This window comes from Oreochromis niloticus, linkage group LG7, assembly GCF_001858045.2.
Source record: "Oreochromis niloticus isolate F11D_XX linkage group LG7, O_niloticus_UMD_NMBU, whole genome shotgun sequence".
NCBI classification, from domain to species: Eukaryota; Metazoa; Chordata; class Actinopteri; order Cichliformes; family Cichlidae; genus Oreochromis; species Oreochromis niloticus.
Genome location: NC_031972.2, coordinates 47,731,135 through 47,745,821, shown reverse-complemented (window position 1 = coordinate 47,745,821; position 14,687 = coordinate 47,731,135). Strand labels below are relative to the sequence as shown.

General features: G+C 39.1%; 2 protein-coding genes and 1 long non-coding RNA gene across 4 annotated transcripts in view; 1 reads left to right on the top strand and 2 right to left on the bottom strand.

The window, feature by feature from the left end:
• The window catches only part of LOC109203049 (uncharacterized), a 35,110-nt gene extending 29,773 nt beyond the window's left edge, over positions 1 to 5,337 (top strand). Inside the window, exon 4 of the long non-coding RNA XR_002063017.2 lies at positions 4,268 to 5,337. This is a non-coding gene — a long non-coding RNA (uncharacterized LOC109203049). The remainder of the gene's footprint in view (positions 1 to 4,267) is intronic.
• gxylt1a (glucoside xylosyltransferase 1a) lies at positions 229 to 9,475 on the bottom strand. 2 transcript variants are annotated; one of them, XM_005450998.4, is made up of 8 exons: positions 9,084 to 9,475; positions 8,530 to 8,622; positions 7,728 to 7,914; positions 6,622 to 6,753; positions 6,281 to 6,532; positions 5,695 to 5,818; positions 5,344 to 5,516; positions 229 to 1,395 (listed from the first exon to the last, which is right to left on the bottom strand). In XM_005450998.4, exons 1-8 carry the CDS (start codon positions 9,299 to 9,301, stop codon positions 1,231 to 1,233), a joined length of 1,344 nt encoding a protein of 447 aa, XP_005451055.1. In that variant the 5' UTR covers positions 9,302 to 9,475; the 3' UTR covers positions 229 to 1,230. The 2 variants fall into 2 exon arrangements, with proteins under 2 accessions (XP_005451055.1, XP_005451056.1); XM_005450999.4 differs by lacking the exon at positions 8,530 to 8,622 and having other exon boundaries at positions 9,084 to 9,474.
• Positions 9,476 to 9,907: 432 nt separating this feature from the next.
• LOC100706913 (YY1-associated factor 2) lies at positions 9,908 to 14,624 on the bottom strand. Its single transcript, XM_003443909.5, has 4 exons — positions 14,466 to 14,624; positions 14,030 to 14,155; positions 11,115 to 11,267; positions 9,908 to 10,955 (listed from the first exon to the last, which is right to left on the bottom strand). Exons 1-4 carry the CDS (start codon positions 14,489 to 14,491, stop codon positions 10,715 to 10,717), a joined length of 546 nt encoding a protein of 181 aa, XP_003443957.1. The 5' UTR covers positions 14,492 to 14,624; the 3' UTR covers positions 9,908 to 10,714.
• Between the last annotated feature and the right edge of the window lie 63 nt (positions 14,625 to 14,687).

Here is a 14,687-nt window from a genome sequence, read left to right as displayed (position 1 = left end):
CTCCTTCCTCTTACCCCAAACAGTAACAGCAGATGGCCACCCTCCCTGAGCCTGTTCCTGCAACGGGGTTCTTCCTGATAAAAGGGAGTGTTTTTTCCCCTCACCATGGTCACCAAGTGCTTACTCAGCAGGGGCCACTGGATCGTTAGGTTTCTATGAGTAATGTGTGTATGAGCACTGTAGTGTTTTGGTTATATATGCCTAAATAAAATGGGGGTACCATTAGGGTGTTATTTATAAAACATTTATTTAGCATACAACTGAGATGCATTTAAAATATTTACTCCAGTTTTGCAGTAAAATGTTCAAACATCTGTTACAATCATTGATTTCTTAAATCAGCTGTGCGTTTTTGTTTTGCTTTTTTTTTTTTTTTTTTTTTTTTTAAACATACACATTCATGCCAGCTGGTTTAATTAAAAATAACAATCCCATATATTGTACCATAATAGGACAATGTGTCGTTACTTGTAAAGTTAATGAAAAGAAAGATGCTATGACAATATACAGTACACGACGTATTAAACTCCCATATCAAAGTATATGAAATGACAGACCCCTGTTAAAAACTTAAGACGGACATCAAAATTTCTTCCAGATGCACATGTCCAACAAAAATAAATACTGATGAAAAATGTTTAAAATATTCTCTGCTTTCTTCAAAAGAACATTCTCATCTACAGTAGCTGAAAATAGTACCTGAAAATGACAGCATCCCTTTGCTGTGAAATAAACTGGAGTAGAAATGAATATAAAAATCTAATAAAATACTCTTGATAAGTCTTTTTTGTTCATAAAAATCACTACAGAAATGAAAAGTGATTGTAGCTTCTGTGTCAAAATAAAACAAAAATACAAACTGATTGTCTGACATACAGAAAACATTTTTTCTTTTTGGCCATGAAGTCCAAAAATCTCTGCAGGGCAAAGTGGCATCAGTGCACTGTCCACTACAGTTATACCACATTTAACAGCCCATTGTGTTCATTTGATGGATATGCACCAACACTGGCTTTACAATAAAATGACAAAATAAAATAAATACAATCTCAAAACAGGTTACCCTTCTGCATTCCCAGTGTCTTGATAGGCGGTTTGTAAACAAATGATGACTCTGTGTTAACCCGAGTCCTTTTTTGATCCAGCTCACTGTCACCAAAGGAAGAGCTAGTCTCACCTAAGAGACGTTAGGCACCGTTTCTTTGATATTACGCCTGCTGACCCCCATCATCACCTTCTTCTCCGTGTGGTGTCCTGTTGAACAGACATGATGCTCTGTTTTAACTTCTTTGTAAGCAAGTGACTGGCTCTGCCGCAGTAGGTGTGGGTGGTTGTCTGCAGCGACGTCTCCAGCGGTCCAAGCAGTGAGGTCTCCAAGTTGTCGCCGAATTGGTACTAGGATCAAAAGTAAACATGTTCAGGTTTCCTACTCCTCATTTCAGACATCAAACAATAAAAACTGCGTTTTAATTACATTCTTTCCATGCCCATGTCGTTTTTGGCTGCTGCACCCACTTAAAACGCAGTTCTTCTCGTTCTCCTGACATTACTCAAAAAATGCCTTTAAAATAAATAAATAAAAGCAGCACAAGTGTTTGTTTTTAACACCTGTTGTTTCCTGTGACAGCTTAAAGAAAAAAAAAAAGCACAATGACAACTACATTCATCTCACATGAATTAAGTGCCACATTTATCACCGTCACTTCCAGACAAAATAACATTCTGTTTTTGATTCGTATCTGTCAATTCAGAGTGTGTTCGAGTGATGAATATCTATTACCCCAACTATTCGCAAATGGGCTTAATAAGACGTGACAGCGTCGGGGAAAACTACAGCTGCTGCATTCCAGATATGCTTCATTATTGTGCGCTTTTGTATCGCCAAGTAAACAGCAAAAGGGGGGGGAGGAAAAAAAAATTAAAAAAAGAAACTTTCAGCCTCCTCGGTGAATGAATATTGGCAGCCAAGGCTTTTGTCACGTATGGTATGCAAATAAGGATGTGCGCCTTTCACTTTTATATTGAGGTGCACCAATCTTTTACTGCTCGAGTAAATAAGGGAAATCACTATTTTACAACGTCTTATTTGACTCGAGTTTGGCAAAGTATTACTTTACTCAAAGCGCACTTTCTTTATTATCTTTCATATAGTGCAGAAGGCAATAAAATACCATTAACAGCCTCCTATTGATTTTTATGTGGATGTGGCGGGTGCGTTGTCCACACAGCCATCATGATGTCTCAAACTAGCATCAGCACTAAAAATTTTACAACTCTTCTGTGGGCTTGGCTGGGTAATGGTAGTGCCCTTTATTGCAAGCTCCTCTGCTGGCTGAGAGAGAGCCTGCCTTGGGAACTGGGCTGACTAAGGAGGTCTCGGTTGGATCAAAATTAGAGTTTGTTCGAGAATTGCCTGCGCCGAGCTTTGGGATGATAGCCTCAAAAGACTGGAGTGGGAACAAAGTGGGAGGAGACTGTGAAGCTCAAGCAACTGAACACTCTGATAAAAAATAAAAGAAAACTTGAGCAAAACAGCTAAAGATAAAAACAAAAGGAGAATCATTTTTAAAAGATCTTCAGATCTCTCTTCCAATACAGCGACTGTGAAACACGGCCCTTTATCTTAGAAACATCTTCTCAACGTTTTGCTTACTATTGAGAATCCGCAGCACTCCTCTGCCTCCTAAAACCATGTGGATATGGTATGTGCTGTATGTGTTTCTGTGCTGTCTGAGAGACTGATGGAAGCACGAGGACCGAGTGCCCCCATAATGAAGCCTGCTCGTTTTCTTAATGGCTGAGAACATTGCCCGCACTGATAGCGGCCTGGCTCGGCCCTGTGGCGGTAATGGATGGAGACCAGCTAATGAAGCTTCCCTTGCTCCCCCCAATTGCTGCCTGCATGTTGACCGGTAAGCTGAAATCAAAATGAGCAGATCGCAGGGGAGCTGCCAGCAAAACGGTGAAAGAGCTCCCAGGCTGATCTGCTTGCTCACTTATGATGCAAGTACTGCATTTTAGCCTTTCAAGGTCTATAAGCTTAAACACGTTTCAAGTTTCCAGATGCTTTTTTGTTCCGTCTTTATTTCCAGGTGGCGTCCTGTGTCTTCCAGACTTAAAGATGCTATGTTGACACTTTTTACAGGTGTTAAATCAAAACCAGACCTAGCCAGTTGTTCCAAACAGATAAAAATCACTCCTATGTTATTTAAATTCCATCAAAACACCAAAAAAAAACCCAAAAACAACAACAACAGACTTATCCTACTAACATACACTGATTAGGCATAACATTGTGACCACCTGCCTAATATTTTGCTGCCAGAAACTGGCCAGACCTATCGAGACACGTACTCCACTTGACCCCTGAAGGTGTGCTGTGGTATCTAGCACCAAGATGTTAGCAACACATCTTTTAAGAGGTGGGTCCTCTATGGATCAGACTTGTTTGTCCAGTACATCCCACAGATGCTCGAATAGATCGAGTTCTGAAGGCCAAGTCAACGCCTAAAACTCGTTATGCACCTCAAACTATTCTGGAAGCATTTTTGCCTTGTGGCAGGGCGCATTATCCAGCTGAAAGAAGACACAGCCACCAGGAAATGCTATTTCTATGACGAGCTTACAATGTCTGCAGTACTGCTTAAGTACATGTCAAAGTAACAGTCACTTGGATGGCAGGACCCAAGGTTTCCCAGCAGAACATTGCACAGAGCATCACACTGCCTCTGCCGGCTTGAAAGAAATGGTTAGTGTCATTCACTTCACCTGTCAGTGCTCACATTGTTAAAGCCTGATTGGTGTATACCGTTTGTGTCATCAGTGCCTAACAAAAATCACACTCTGTGACATGAGTTTTCCATTACATAAAAAAAAACAACAAAGACAACATAATCAGAGGAGCTGGAAATCTTCACAACACCGAAGAAATGATCTAGATAGTTAAAATATGTGTTTGTGACCTGTATTTAAAGATATACAGTCAGTCTTAACAAAGTGAAAAATATTGAGAGATAACTGGTTTCAGTTCTTTCCCCCAATTTGTGGACAAAGTGACAAAAAGCCTTTTTCTGGAAAGCAGCCATATTCAATAGTAGTTAAATAAATTGAGCTTTGCATAGATTTGTCAGGCATTTAGTTCACAGTGGTATAAAATCTAAGTGAAATGACCTCTTTGTCCAAAATGCATGTGGAAATGTTTGAATAAATGCCTTAAATGTTGAGATGCAACAACTCTGGTTTGAATTTTTAACCTTGCAATTAACAGGATACCAAGCAACCGTTTCACTGACTAAAACTGGACGGAGTCGACATGCCTGGTTTGGAAGACCAAAGACAGGATGACGGAAATGTTTAACAGGCTATTGATTAAGCAGTCGTGGATGGAAGCATCTATAAGAGAAAAGCACTGACCTGGAGTGCTTATTGATAATGTAATAACTAGCAATGTTTCTCCAAAATAATCTGGTCTTCCTACACAACTGCCCTCTAAAGAGCAATTTCTCACAAGAATAAACATGTCCCAATATTAAATATCTTCTAACTTTTTCCAGTCAGTTATTTCAATAATGTGTTATAAACTTTGGAAGAATAAATATGTTTCAATACCTTCAGATACGTGGCTAATTTTCATCTTTGATTTTTTTTTATGTTTCTTAAATTTAAAAACTTCTATATTAACATGCAAAAAAATGATTTCATAATCTGTTTATTTTGTATTAATTCAAACTGTGTCTGTTCTTTGAATTATTGCGGTTTAAAGATTCCAATAATAAACAGACACTTGTAACGTGTTTGTTAAATGATTAAACTTCTGATAAAAACCCCATTAGGTTTACAAGAAACCACTGATCGATCAGAATCCACACAACGTTATCGCCCCAAGCCAAAGATGGAAGAGTCGGCAGCATCACTGAAGGGGCAAATTTCACTGGCTGACTGCCAGGTCCCACCCCCAGGCGTGTGCGGCTGTCCCGAGCAGGGGGTTTACCCTCACAGACGAGAGGTTTCCTTGATGAAGACTTGGGGCAAAATATTTGCTGTTTATTTGGAGTCTGCGCTTCAGAAACCGTTCAGTAAATTACATTTCTTGACATAGTTTTGAGGGATATTTGCAAACTGTGAACCACTGAAACACTGACAATAAATGCAGCTGTTCTTTGTAGCAACATTTCTTAGCTACTTTAGTGTACAGCTTGGATTCTCAATCTGTGTCTTTGGCTGACTTTCTTGCATGCTGTGTCTCATATACTTCACTGAACAGAGTTTTTGGTAAGAAGGAAGGACACTTGAATATTTGTTCCCCTTGAAAGGTAAGGTAGACTTCTGTGAAGATGCCCGTACCTTCTGAATTGCTTCATAGACAGCTCGAAATGCTGGCTGTTTGTCGTCATGATAAACTCCTCTGTTACCATGGAGAATAAAGACACCTTCTTGTTCAGCCTGTTGACAGTTGCTGCCATAGATACAGTGGTCTGGACGGTAGTTCCACTGGCAGGGAAACACATACAGGCTTTCTGTAACACAGCAAGATGAGTGGGTTGACAATGATTCAAAAGAAAACCATTAAAATCCCTGAAATTTGTACTTAACAGTAAACATCCAAAAGAAAAAGCTTCTTTAATTATTCTTTGTCTGCTGGTCTGACTTAACTATCATGACACGCAGTAACGCCATGTATGTGGTTGCACTAACCTGGGTTGTGGTGGAATATGATATTAAGAAGGTCCTGGTCACCCCAGGTGATGTTAAGTTTATACTTCTGGAGAAGGGGCATCAACATCTCCTCCCACTTTAGTACAACTGTTGTCATGTCATTCTGGAATGACAACACGCAGAAGGGATGTGTGTCATTTTGATTCAGGAAACCATAAACATGCAATTTTAGCCAATCAATCATTTGGGGAACACTTCCCATCCACTCAAAGGGAAGGGACTGTCTATCAGCGAGCTCTCTAGGAAGCTTTAGCATTGAATTACAAGAGTGACCTCAGCTGGTCAATTTTGGTGGTGCAGAACAGCTACTTCTAAGGATTTAAGAATATTAGACATCTCTAGAGGTTTCAGTCAAAATGCAAAACTAACATGGAATTGAGAAAAACGTGCCTAATGTAGTGTTTTTAAAACAGAGTACTTAGTTAGATATTGTATATTAAAGACCATAAATGTATATCATGAACAAACCCTTTTTAGTAGCTGATACACTTTCACATATATCATGACATAATGCGGTATAACCATAAGGCTGATACTGGTTAATAAGCAACAGATTTATCTTTACCTTGAAAAATTTTTCCCTGAGGCGTGTCATGTTCATGAGCATGACCCCTGAGTTGATGCCCGTCTTGCCGTAGTAAGGGTGGCGGGCAAAACGATTGTACCAGCCGATACGTGGTTCCTCGTGTTCTGGAGCCATGGCGGCTAATTGACTTGAATTGAAGTGAGAAAGCAGAGCCCACATGTCTTCTACTGGCTGCAGAAAAATAATGTCTGTATCTACATAAAGCAAGGAGTCTACCTCCTTCAGAATCAGCTGCAAAAGACATGTAGAAAAAAAAAAGATTAGTATATTCTGAAAAAGCATTATTGTATTAAGCTATCTGAATGTAAAAAGATACCTACTGGCAGAAAAAGCCTCTGAGAGGCACAGGGTTTGAAGAGTTTCTTCCATTCTCTTGCATTCTCCGTGGGAAAAGTGATAGGGTAGATAGTGGAATTAAACCTTGCCCGAACTCTCCAAGGCCACGATTCCAGCTTAAAAACAAAATAAAAAGAAAACAGAAAAGCACTGATGTTTAATTGCGTCGCTTTTTGAGCTCTTTCATTAATTATGCATCTTTGTCTTTAGAACAAAAAGCACCAAAAACTGGGTAAAGACTGTACTTTCTTCCTTAATTAGTCATAACTGGACACTTAATGCCGTTTCTCCTCTGAAAACAATGAATCGGAGAAGACTAGCTCCTTGATACAATTTTCAAATGTGTATTTTTAAGCAGCGGTCTCTAACTCCCAGGTCACGGACTGGTACCAGTCCGTGAGTTGTTTGGTACCGGGCTGTGAAATTTATGCTTTTCTGCGTTTTTATCTGTTTTTTGTTTTTTTTTAATCGTTACCTCATTTTCCCTGGGTCTTTTCCCATGTGTTATGAATAAATCTTCGTTTTTTTGGTACCAGTATTGGTTTTATTTTATTGTATTTATCCACGACACCTTAAAGGCTGGTCCGCGAAAATATTGTCAGACATAAACCGGTCCGTGGCACAAAAAAGGTTGGGGACCGCTGTTTTAAAGCAGACGTCTTGAAAACAGGAACAGAAAGTGACAAAAGTTACCTGCCATTGAAAGCTGGTATTTCCACAGGAAAACAAGACCAATCTCAGGTTTCTTTATAGCATTGTATCTAGGCTGCCAAAAAGCCATAGATCTGTTGAGCCTTGTATTGTTATAGCTCGCTAAGGTGACTCTGAATCATTCCTCAGGTATGTTTCTACAGGCCAAGGCTGCTAGGTTACCTTTCAAGATGCATTTAGTAACGCTAATCCTTTTTGTTTGTTTGTTTTTTACTTGCTGGTTTCCAAGTGTTTTCTCAAACAATATTAAAAGATTTCTCTGAAATGTAAAGGGGCCTGAGATGACCATTGTTGTGAAGTTGCACGGTATGAATAAAACAAACTGCAAAGTAACAGTTGGGCTACGGTTGAGAAACCAAATGAAACCACATATGCTTACAGTGTTTCTGAAACTCTTGTGAAGTTCATCCTCAGCAAAGATGTAAAAGTGCAGAGGCTTTTTGCTGAAGAGAACAGCAGACTTCAACATGGTGATTGTTTCCTCTAGCCTGGGGCCACAGGCCACAACAGCCAGGTGACTCCTCTCATCTCTGCTTTCTGCCTTCACTGCAGAGCTTGACCGCTCACTAAGAGGTGGAAGAAGAAAAAAAATTAAGGTGTTTATTTTTACATCAGAATGGATACACTGGCAAGTGCAAAAGAAAACAAAGTGAGTCTCAGCTGACTGGTACTCAGCCCTGTAGGGTTGGAACTGTCATTAGATTTAACAGAGGGACGTAGAAGAGAACAATCATTCATACTTTTCGCTGCCTTCAAGTGCTTTTTGTGAATTACTGCTTTCACGTTTGGAAATAATGAATGTAGCCTGTCACATTCAATCATTTCCATGTATGCACAGAAATGTTTACTGTATGGAAAACCCATTTACACAAATACAATAAGCAAAACGTTATATTTTATTCAGACCTCAAATTTGCACTGGTTGTTTCCAGCAGTGATTAAATTATACCATGAAAAACCTCCTTTTATTATAAATAAAATGAAAGATTTAATGCTTTAATGCTGTGCTAGTACGCAGGAATGCAGAAACTCAAAAACAGTCACTCACAACACTGTGGATGTAGCAGTTATCAAGCATGTACTCTAAACTGTGGACCTATGAAGTAGGTGAAAAGTGTAAAGCTGGAGGCAGCTGATTATTGCAACATGTATCATTCATAGTTTCACAAAATCAGGCATACCTAAAAGATGATTCCAATAAGCAGTTCACTCCACAAACATCAGCAGGCAGTCTCCAATATGGATTCCAGTAAGAAACTGACTGTGACTTACACCTGACAGAATAGAAACATCATCTTTTGGATCCTCAGAATCAAATTTCTCTCTCGGACATCAGTAGTGTTTTACGATTACCATTAGGATTTGTTTAACATGTGGCGGTCCTTTAAATCCAGCCTAAAGCTAACCTTAAGCTGATCGGTTATCTAGCAAGCTAACAGGCAAGCTAATGGTTGTTTTCATATTATGTGGTGAAAAACAGCACAACTAAAACACTGAACATTTTTAGCTTATCCAAAACACGTCAAATTACTATTTGTTTGGTAGCTGGCTAACGTAAACTAGGTTTTACGATACATGTATCGGCTCGTACACGCTAGCTGAAACAAGTAAACTAACGTTAAACTGCAGCGATACGCTAAAGGTGCAAATGAAGCTGTAGCAAACAGGTGAAGCTAACTTCTACTCATTTTTGTAATTTTAGTGTAAAATTGGTTGACACAGCTAACTAAGCTACCTGTCAAGCCCTTCTTCGCGGTCTCGGAGGCCTTCCAGGCCTGGCCTTTTCCTGAGAAGGTGCCCGGTGTCATGACTTTTCCTGCCGGGTATTCCGTGTTCTTTTACTCTCCACCCGTCTCTGTCCTCCAAGGTGGAGGCTAGCTGATTGAACACATACAAAAAGGAAAAGAAGACGAAGATCATGCCCAGGAGAAATGTTTGAAGATAGCATCGCATCTTGCGCTTCAGATTTTATGGGCTAAAGAAACATTTTCATGTTAAGCTTTGCTAGCTATCACACGACTTAACACCAGCTAACTACTTTATCTCATTAATAAGTCAGAAAGTAAGCAGACAGGCACAGTTGGTGTTTACAGTTTCAGCCCCACCCACTTCTGTTACACGTGTTTTGTCTTATCAGCCATCTACCTACCGGTACACAGTGTCACAGTTTACAGTAGTAAGTGGCACATGCACAGAGCAGAGGTGGAGGAGTCATTGACAATTACAGCACACATTATAGAAAAAGAAGAAAAAACCCCTCAAACGATTCTACAATCAGTATCATGCCTTCTTGAACTAAATTCAAGGAACCCTCAAAGCACCAACTGAATACATGAATTTTTAGTTTTAAATTTAAAATCTTAGACAGAATAGTCTACTTTATGAAGTGGTGGTACATATGTATATGTATACAGTATTTAAATCTCTTATAGTTGCTGGTGTATAAGCAGTATTTTAATGTATTAATGCACCATATTTTATATCTATGTCAAATGTGCAATACTTGCAAGTGTCAATAAACAGATGGAAATATGAAAGGACCTCAAAACTGCACTTGTGTTCAGTAACTGCAGAAATTTATTTAACAGTTCTTTTTGATCATTAAAAACAAAAATAGCCAAATATCTACAACTTACTTTATTCAACATCATTTTACAATATAAACCATTCTATAGATTAGATCATGCTCAACTCTACCAAGTGAAGGAGAAGCATACCGAGAATAGCTCATCAATATTTGTACTAAAAAGTTAAACAGTAAACAGTTATTGCATTCAACGGCATAAAAATGAGAGCTGGATAAGGCCAGAAAAACCAACAGTGTTATGATTTATGATAATGGTAAAATGATAATGCTTTTTTAAAAAAAAACAAAACAACAACAAAAAAACCCAGAAACATTCTCATCAACAAAGGTTGACATTAAGTGCAAAAACACAACAATTTTCAGAGGATGAGCTACAATTGTGAGATGAAGACACATTTCTTCCACAATACATCATTTAATCTGTGCTGTAACGACAAACTGAAAGCGATGCTTGTGTGACACTGAGGTGTTAAAACGCAAGTTGCCACAGCACGTGGCGCAGTTCCTCTGACGTCCAGGATTTAATGCTACAGTTCCTTTTTCTCAGTTCATCATGATAGATTTTGCTGCAACAGGTCTTTGAACCAAGCAGACATCTTACATCTTGACTCATGAATTGTTTTATTATTGAAAGGCAGTGGAAAAAAAAAAAAATAAGTGAATGCTATCATAGTGGGATTTATAGTATTATTAAAATAATGTGCATTTTGAAGTTTAATCTCTGACTGAGGTTGTTGAGAGTGCAGGAGAATGGGTTGTGCTGACCAGGGCTGTGGATGTTAGTGAGTCTCTCCGTTAACTGACGAGCTTTCCCCACGGGGCGAAGAGCATCTGGAGACGCCTCGTTCAGTATTATCAGAGCTTGAGCCGCTCTGATTGTGTTGGTCTGTTGAGGCTGTGGTTACTGAAGTGGACGTGGGTTTGGCTTTCTCCTTAAAGTCTGTGATTATTACAGTTAAGTCTCCAACTGTGACCTCCAGATGCTGGGCGCTGCTCCTGTCTATGTTTTTTAACCTGGGCCTGTTGAAGGAACCCAAAACAAATGGGGTCTAAGAACAGCTTAAAGGGTAAAAAACATTTCAGTAGCAAAAGAAAAGGAAAAGCAAAAAAGAAAATAAATCAAGGATTACTAAATAGAGTGACCCATTCATTGATTTCTTTGGAAAACAAATTCTTTACCTCATCTTTTTATAGCCCTTCTTTTTCAGTGTAGGTTCTTTATCACTTTTGTCTTTCTCTGATTTTTCTTTCTTCTCCTTTTTGGGATGTGTTGGTGGGGAAAACTGCTGATTTACTTGCTGTGCAACCAGCTGAGAAACAGGCCGAGGTTTTCTAAAAAAACAAAACAAAAAAAACCAAAAAAAAAACAAAACTTGGAGTTATATCAATTATTAATCTCTGCCTCTCTTCCACAGTGTCACTACTGTCCTGTCTTCCTCCCCTGACCCCCAACCTGTCGACGGACATGTCTGCCCCTCCCTGAGCCTTGTTCTGTCTCAGATTTCTTCCTATTAAAACTGAGTTTTCCCTTCCTACTGTTGCCAAGTGCTTGCTCCTGAAGGATTGCCTGATTGTTGGGTTTTCTCTATATTATTGTAGGGTCTTTACCTTATGATATTATTATGCTTTGAGGTGTCTGTAGATGTGATTTGGTACGACATAAATAAAATTAAACTGAATATTTAGATTACTGAACCACTAAGTCGGGTGAGTGAGAGGTTTACACTGCTTAACTGTGTGTATTAGGTAATTAAAACAAATTTGTGTTAAACTCTTGTCATCAGTGTGTTAAAATGGGCTCCACAAGTTGATAATATCTAAGCAAATAGTATCATTCAAAGTCATAATCTTAAGCTACTGAAGCTTAACTGGAGCATTGGACCATAAAGATAGAATATTACATAAATGACAGTGATTGAATTCAGTTTCATATTAATTTCAGATAAACTCTGCAATGTATTTTTACATTTTTACACAAAGAGCATTTTCAGTCAACACTGGCTGGGAAAACGTGTGTAAAGAGTGTTGCTCTCATGGTACAGCCATGTTTTAGTTTTACTACAATGACACAGACAACCGCACTCCCTACCTCACTGGATCCAATGACATGGAACCTTTTATTGACCATGAGTATGCTGGGATCCACCTGCCTCTGAATTAGGTAAATTTCAATGCTCTGATGGGGAGCACGAGGCTGCATTTGCCAACCAACCTTTAGTCATAGGGCAGACTTGTCGGCATGGCTTTTCACTACAATGCACCAAATAGGCTTGCACCCTATCAGGTAGACTTCTAAGAAGTATAATAGGAATGACGACTTGTCTGTTCACGCCCACAACAGAATTCAATCTCTGCTTTATTAGTCAGAAAATTTAGCCAAGCTCAGAAACTTTTTGCAGTTCTCTGAGTACTTCTTCAAATTGCCATGGCTTCATTTGGCAGTGAAAAATGCACCTGTTACAAGTCTAATACACTGTGGCATTTGTTTTTCTCAATCTAAATTTGCCATGATGTCTTTAGACTTCTATGTAACCTTCAGTAATGGATCGACCTGACTCTTGGTCCAAGCAAATACATTTACTGTCTCACCTTGCAATTAATTTTCTTCCTCTGTAGTCTTTCCTACAAGGAACAAACCCTATGCTTTATGTATACACCTGCAGACACATGCCCAGTGTAGAAACTGGAAAGTACTATGAAGCGGGTTCAACATACCCATGGTATCCATCTGTTACCTAATGTCAGTTACCCTTACAATAGTGATCAAGATAAGTGGTCACAGGAAGCTGATTATCAACTTGCTAAATTAGTCCAAGGTTTCCTGATCTAGGTATACGTGCGCTCACATGAAAAGGCTGGCATTGTGATCTGGCCAGTCACACTGATTATTGCACTGGCAACTGAGTGGTTGATATACAAAAGGAAGAGTAAACTATAATTTTAGAAAAAAATATTACACGTGCAATACAGCTGCTCCTGATAAAATCAGCGATGTGAGATGAAAATAACTGTAGACTATCAGACACAATAGGTATGATTTCAAACGCTTTGGTCAAAAAGACTGGAACAAAAGGTGCTAATGAAATTTAGCCTATTTAAAGCTCATAAAGAAAGCCGGCCAGCTGTGTGAGTTAACAGACTTATCAATATCACAGCTCGATCATTAAGACACAGGAAACTCTCATGGATAATAATCAAGTCGTTTATTACATATATCTTCAAGACAGTACTATATTTTTTAAAATTCTCTTTGCTGCAGCCTCAGTGGTCTTTGCCGGTTTGAGAGTAAGTAAAGAATAAATATACACATGTATTTTAAAAGAGGCCTACATGCAAACTTCCTGAAGGTCAGGAAGTACAAATAGGTGCTATGTGTTAGGATTGTATATTAAGGCTTATGGGACAGCAACAGAAAACAAACAAACCAAGTTACCTCTAAGAACTCTTACTTATAAAGAGAACAACACAAAGGCATTTGACACCATTGGAAAATTTTTACAGTGAACTGGCCAATAGTTGGTGATTTCATACCTGTTGATCTCTAATCTAAAACCTAAGATGCTCTGGTGTAGATTAGGTTCGCACCATAAGCAACCCAACCCCCCCTGGATAAAATGAAATCCTGCTTCCTCATACGGGCCTATGACATTGACATATTATATGTCATATTATACTATATGTTATATAGTATATGACATAGTCTGACAATGTGCTAAATGCTGGTCTGGTTGGAGAGTGGTTGGCTTTATTATGATTTAAGTATTTTGGAAGGTTAAGTAGGGCTGTAGAGCTGTACCATTATGAGAGATAATTAAAATTTGGTGTGTCCTCTCTACTATGAATGAGGTGGACACAATATTACAATTACAAATTAAAGTATAATTCAAGTGAATGTAATAAAACAAAACAAAGAGAAATACCAAGGTTGTAAGCCCAGCTACCAATAAAAACTCCTAAATAAAGTTGTCATGCGTCAACATCACAAATGTGAAAAAAAAGAAAAGAAAGAAAGAATGAAAAGCGACTACGTGACTGAAGTTTCGCACAGCTGTGGGTAATTAAAGCAGTTCTGGGGTAGGTCCAGTTTTTCTTACCGAGTTGACGTGCCTTTTCTGACATCACACATCATGCACTTGAACGCCTCAGCGCTGTTCCTGAATGTGCACACGCTACAGTCCCAGTAACCATCGTCGGGGGAGGGCTTGGATTGCCGCTTTGGCCTTCAGACAGAAACAAAACAAAAACAGAGGGACAGCGGCAGTTTTACAGCGGGAATGGTGATTTCACAAACTACGTGTGCGACTAAGGTTACCGCTGGTGGAAATTAACTCTTCGAGGAAGTAGTTTCTGCTCAGAAGGCAGTCAGTGAAGCAAAGCGTGTCTTCACTTGACACAGGCAGTTGCCCCGTATTAAACCAGCAGCCAGCCGCCATGAACACTTCAGTAAAACGGCTTCATCCATTCACGGAGCTTTGCGTTCACGAATTGTCCGTTTAAGTCTAAATTCAAACACACTAGTGAAAGTTTTACCTCGTGGGACTCTTCTTGTCTCCCATTTTTTGAGAATCGCGGTCTTACAGGACTTGAAAAGGATCGATGTTACAGGTGAAAAGACGCATTTAGCTGCTGCTCAGCTGTCGGAGAAACTGCTGCTGAAGGGCGGTCACGTGTTGCGGGTTTACCCAATCACTTTAAATGTAATCACAAGCGCTATAAATGTGATTAAAAGTCTTATTACTGCAGTAAACTGCA

Excerpts from the sequence above, each read along its gene's own strand:
- LOC100706913 (XM_003443909.5), bottom strand. The coding sequence starts at position 14,491 with ATGGGAGACAAGAAGAGTCCCACGAG. Across the intron at positions 14,156-14,465 it reads GACAAGAAGAGTCCCACGAG|GCCAAAGCGGCAATCCAAGC; the intron begins GTAAAACTTTCA and ends TTCTGTCTGAAG. Across the intron at positions 11,268-14,029 it reads AGAAAAGGCACGTCAACTCG|AAAACCTCGGCCTGTTTCTC; the intron begins GTAAGAAAAACT and ends TTGTTTTTTTAG.
- gxylt1a (XM_005450998.4), bottom strand. The coding sequence starts at position 9,301 with ATGCGATGCTATCTTCAAACATTTCTCCTGGGCATGATCTTCGTCTTC. Across the intron at positions 6,754-7,727 it reads ACAAGAGTTTCAGAAACACT|CTGGAATCGTGGCCTTGGAG; the intron begins GTAAGCATATGT and ends TTTGTTTTTAAG. Across the intron at positions 5,517-5,694 it reads CATATTCCACCACAACCCAG|AAAGCCTGTATGTGTTTCCC; the intron begins GTTAGTGCAACC and ends GCTGTGTTACAG.